The sequence below is a fragment of the Penaeus japonicus genome, unplaced genomic scaffold (genome assembly GCF_977035675.1).
Source record: "Penaeus japonicus unplaced genomic scaffold, GWHDUDI00000001_assembly GWHDUDI00000037, whole genome shotgun sequence".
NCBI classification, from domain to species: domain Eukaryota; kingdom Metazoa; phylum Arthropoda; class Malacostraca; order Decapoda; family Penaeidae; genus Penaeus; species Penaeus japonicus.
The window spans coordinates 25,896,649-25,901,648 of NW_028234439.1; the positions used below are offsets into that span (position 1 = coordinate 25,896,649).

Sequence of the window (5,000 nt, forward strand, 5' to 3'; positions counted from 1 at the left end):
ATTCCTTTCATGTGTAGAGAAAATATGTGCAGTTTAATTTTACACATTCATTGCAAAGCATTTTTATAATTCAAATTCACGTGGTGCGATTACATTAATCTTGATTTAAGATTTTATTTTTTTATTCGTAAGAATAGGAGAAAGATTTTAAAAATGCACTTGTGCTCGTTGGAATCATAGCTGTAGACTGGCCTTGCTGGTCTGTACTCTCAGGATTTAAAGGAACCAGATTCACACAAGTCTGGGTAACGAGCCTGACCCTCGTAGTTGACCTCAGTTACGTAGCCGAAGTCGCCATCCATGAAGTACTTGGCATCCTTACTTAGTGTGTTCATCGCCACGGTCTAACTCGCGGACATAATTTACAGAGCCGTTGTGCTTAATGACTTTGCTAAACTCATATAAAGGTGGAGCTATCGCATTTCCTATCGCAAAGGAAAGACCTTATATATACAGGTTCAGTTTTATTCCCTTTTGTAGGGACTTTAAATCTGGAAACAGATATAGCCATACAGGTCTTTACACATTTAAAACGTAGCATAACATAACATGATAAAATATCATAAAATACTTTATTATATATACATATGTATTAATATATATACTTATATATACATATATGATATACGTGTGTCTATGTATTTATGTATCTACGAATATATTCTTATATACATATATCCGTATATATCCAAATATCCACACACATACACACATATATATACTATAGCGATGGAGGAGAGGAGGCTTCGTGCCTATAAGCAAAAGAGAATAGTATTCACTAATCATCAAATTCCATAGAGCGATTTTCTTATACGAGTAGGCTTTTAGCATTGATATTAAACATTCATACATCTATTCATGCTTTTATTCATTTTCATAATAAATATACAATAAATATTTTGCATACAAGTTCCATTTCCATAAATCTGATTCACTGGACAAAAAATCTGAGAATTTACTTGGACTCGTTGGAGTCATAGGTGTACACGGGCCTTGGTGGCCTGTACTCTCGGGACTCGAAGGAAGCAGACTCGAAGGAGGCAGACTCATACGAGTCGGGGAAACGAGCCTCGCCCTCGTAGTTGACCTCGGCCACGTAGCCGGAGTCGCCGTCCACGAAGTACTTGACGCTCTGCAGGCGGGTGTCGGGAAGCCTCACGTAGTAGGATCCCTGAGTGTCTTCGCCGTCACGGGCTTCCTCGTGGCCGAAGTCGTTTCCGGACTCTTCGTGTTGGACAGCATAACTGAAGTCGTACTTTGCTTCTCCTGACTCGTACGACTCAAATGACTCTTCGGAGGAGTCCTAGGAATGGGGGAGATCATATTATCAATAATGTGTCACATCATTTAAGAGGACTTTTTATCCTTTCTTTATAATGTATAAAACTATCTTTGATAGTATCAGCAAAGTCTAAGATTTATTCTTATCATTCAGATGATTTTTGCACTTACCCGAGGAGGTCCGTAAGCGAAAACCTCACGGCTTTCCGCAGCAACGGCGGCGACCAGAGCAAAGAGAATGAAGACCTGCGGGAGAGACATTAAATTTTTATTTTTCCATTTATACTTTAGCCAATGTCACCGTTGCTCCTTTGACATCACACGGTTATAAGTATCACTTCGAGAACAGATGTGTTTACTACCTTAGTGTTCATGATTCTTGTGTCTCAAGGAATGAGTGATGCTGTACACGCTGATGTCCTTTATATACTAAAGTCCTGATGCACCCAGACTAGTTTTTACAAGTCCATCCTATTGCCCGTCGGTGCCAGGTACCGGAGTCTGCTGCACAGAAGAGACATCGACAGTGTCAATAACCTGTTTTTGTGCTTCCTTTTTATCGTTTAGAATTGGTAAATGAACACAAATTAAGATGCTCATAACAACGGTAAAACGAATAATAATAACAACACTAATAACAACAACGACAATAATAATAAAGAAATAATGATAATAATACTAATGGCAATGATAATATATATATATATATATACATATACATATATATATATATATATATATATATATATATATATATATATATATATATATATATATATATATATATATGTACATGCATATATATATTACTATATCTATCAATCTATCTATCTATCTCTCTCTCTCTCTCTCTCTCTCTCTCTCTCTCTCTATATATATATATATATATATATATATATATATATATATATATATATATATATATATATATATATGTGTGTGTGTGTGTGTGTGTGTGTGTGTGTGTGTGTGTGTGTATGTATATAGGGGGGGTGTATGATATAATATATATGTGTATATATCAAAATTTGTATATATGTTTATTTAGTAGGACCTATGAAAGATACATTTTATCAAAAGTTTTTCGATTTTAGTATTAAAATTAGTAGGACTAAATATTATGACAATTCAGTAAATATGATTTCATAAATACAGATACGTTGTATACAATACTACTCATTTTTTGTGTGTTCGTATGTAAACAGCAATAGAATACAAGAGATCACGTACTTTCATGTTTACAGTGAAAGTTTGTCTACCGCGGTCAAATCATTAAATCAGATTTCATAATATGAGAGAGTTCTGAATCTGGGTGGATGTTAGGCAAAGATTTTAGATGAGATAAATTACTTGCCGTTTTTATCAGTAACAACGAAAGATTAGATAATTGTTCAATGTGATTTTTTTCCTTTTTACATGGTATAAATTTTGATGATAATTATTATTCTTAGTCCGACGGAATAATTCCTTTCATGTGTTGAGAAAATATGTGCAATTTAATTTTACACATTCATTGGAAACCATTTTATCATTTCAAAATCATGAGGTGCGATTGCATTAATCTTGATTAAAGAGTTTTTTAGGTGTGTGTGTGTGGGGGGGGGGTCATTTAGTCCCCAAATTCCATATATCGACAAATATAATTATAATATTTACGGTTATGATTATTGATGTGAATATTGTTGTAAATTTATGAATGATAACTAGAGTAATGACCAAAGTTTTTATTGTATTTCTTAGAGAAAAAAAGATCGTAGAGTATTCTTGAGGCTTTTGTTTTCTTATTCTTTTTTTAGTGAAATGGTATTTTGCAACCGATAAAGAAAAGGAAATACTCAAGTTCAACTGAAATTTTATATCTTTTCGTAAGAATATGGGAAAGATTTTAAAAATACACTTGTGTTCGTTGGAATCATTGCTGCTGGACTGTACACTCCAGATTTAAAGGAACCAGATTCACACAAGTCTGGGTAACGAGCCTCGCCCTCGTAGTTGACCTCAGTCACGTAGCCGAAGTCGCCATCCATGAAGTACTTGGCAATTTTACTTATTGTGTTCATCGCCACGGTCTCACTCAGGACATTCATTTACAGAGCCTTTGTGCTTAATGACTTTGCTAAAGTCATATAAAGGTGGAACTATAGCATTTCCTATCGCAAAGGAAATGCCTTACTTATACAGGTTTAGTTTCGTTCACTTTCGTTGGGACTTTAAATCTGGAACCAGCTATAGCCATATACAATAGGTCTTTACATATCGTAAATGGAAACCTACAAGTCAGGTGTGTCCAACCTGACTTTATAATTGAATGCTCATTGATTTTGTTATATGCTCCTGACATTTTTTTAGAATCAACAAATGCAGTATTTATACCATGGGTATTATAATGCGGACCGTAGATCTTTTGCTACATGAGCCATACTTTGTGTCTTGACATAATTTAAGTTTTCTTTTCTCATACAAGAATATCCCTTATATTCCAATATGCAAGTTAGATTAAGCTCGCTAATAAAGAGAAAAAGAAGTGTTCTTTTCAATGAATGATTTTAAGATCTCTCAGCGAGCATTAGGGTTTACTATATACAACTTTTTATTTTCCGATATTATATTCCTCAGCAAGGTATTGCGAATTGCTCTCAGTTACGTTATCTGGTCAAAATAGTATGTAATCATATCATATTTAAACTGAAAAAAAGGATAACTTTTGTTTTAAAGATTTTTACGAAAGGAAATACTCTAAGATAGATCCCGATAACGAAGCATGTTGCTTAATCGAGCTGTATTTTTCCCCCACCAGGGTGTCACCATTGCAGTTAAAGGAATTATCTTTAGCCTGCAAATATTGTCTATAAAGTTCACCGAAAGGTAACGGAAAGAAGCTGGGACCCATGTCGTTAACCAGAGAAATTATTAGGAGTCGCTATGTATTACATCCAGGCGCTATTGGTAAGGACTTTGAATTTCATTACTGATATCGTTAGCACTTTCAAATTGAAATAAAAATCATGCATTCGACCTTTGATATTTAATTCTATAAATAGACAATAAATATTTTCGAGAGAAATCCATGTCGCGTGTTAGATTGATTGGTCAAGAGTCTGAGGATTTACTTAGACTCGTTGGAGCCATAGGTATACACGGGCCTTGGTGGCCTGTACTCTCGGGACTCGAAGGAGGCAGACTCATACGAGTCGGGGAAACGAGCCTCGCCCTCGTAGTTGACCTCGGCCACATAGCCGGAGTCGCCATCAACGAAGTACTTGACGTTCTGCAGGCGGGTGTCGGGAAGCCTCACGTTGTAGGATCCCTGAGTGTGTTCACCGTCACGGGCTTCCTCGTGGCCGAAGTCGTTGCCGGAGTCTTCGTGTTGGACAGCATAACTGAAGCCGTACTTGGCTTCTCCTGACTCGTACGACTCGAATGACTCTTCGGAGGAGTCCTAGGAATGGGGAAGATCATATTATCAATCATCCATGATAATATTATAGATTTGATTTACTCATCATCTGTGTATGTGTGTTCTATTGGTCTACACGGATTTATCTCATATATTATTGAGGCTTTAGTCAAAATATTAAAAAGTACTTACCCTGGGAGGTCCGTAGGCGAAAGCCTCACGGCTGTCTGCAGCAACGACGGCTACCAGGCCAAGGAGAATGACAACCTGCGGAAAAAAAATACATTAACTTAATTTTCTTACTTTTCTCAACCACTTTTAA

At 36.0% G+C, this 5,000-nt stretch overlaps 2 protein-coding genes across 3 annotated transcripts in view; both read right to left on the reverse strand.

The window, feature by feature from the left end:
• Window positions 1-955: 955 nt before the first annotated feature.
• Window positions 956-1,682, reverse strand: LOC147467281 (uncharacterized). Its single transcript, XM_086532647.1, has 3 exons — window positions 1,644-1,682; window positions 1,453-1,527; window positions 956-1,303 (listed from the first exon to the last, which is right to left on the reverse strand). Exons 1-3 carry the CDS (start codon window positions 1,653-1,655, stop codon window positions 956-958), a joined length of 435 nt encoding a protein of 144 aa, XP_086388773.1. The 5' UTR covers window positions 1,656-1,682.
• Window positions 1,683-4,387: 2,705 nt separating this feature from the next.
• LOC122260191 (pro-resilin-like) overlaps window positions 4,388-5,000 on the reverse strand; it is a 660-nt gene continuing 47 nt past the window's right edge. Inside the window, exons 2-3 of one of the 2 annotated variants that reach the window (XM_086531982.1) lie at window positions 4,895-4,945; window positions 4,388-4,705 (exon numbers count right to left, since the gene is read on the reverse strand). In XM_086531982.1, the coding sequence (XP_086388108.1) occupies window positions 4,388-4,705; window positions 4,895-4,945 (369 nt within the window). Of the gene's footprint in view, window positions 4,721-4,870; window positions 4,946-5,000 lie in introns of both variants that reach the window. The other variant, XM_043027341.2, reaches the window with a different exon arrangement.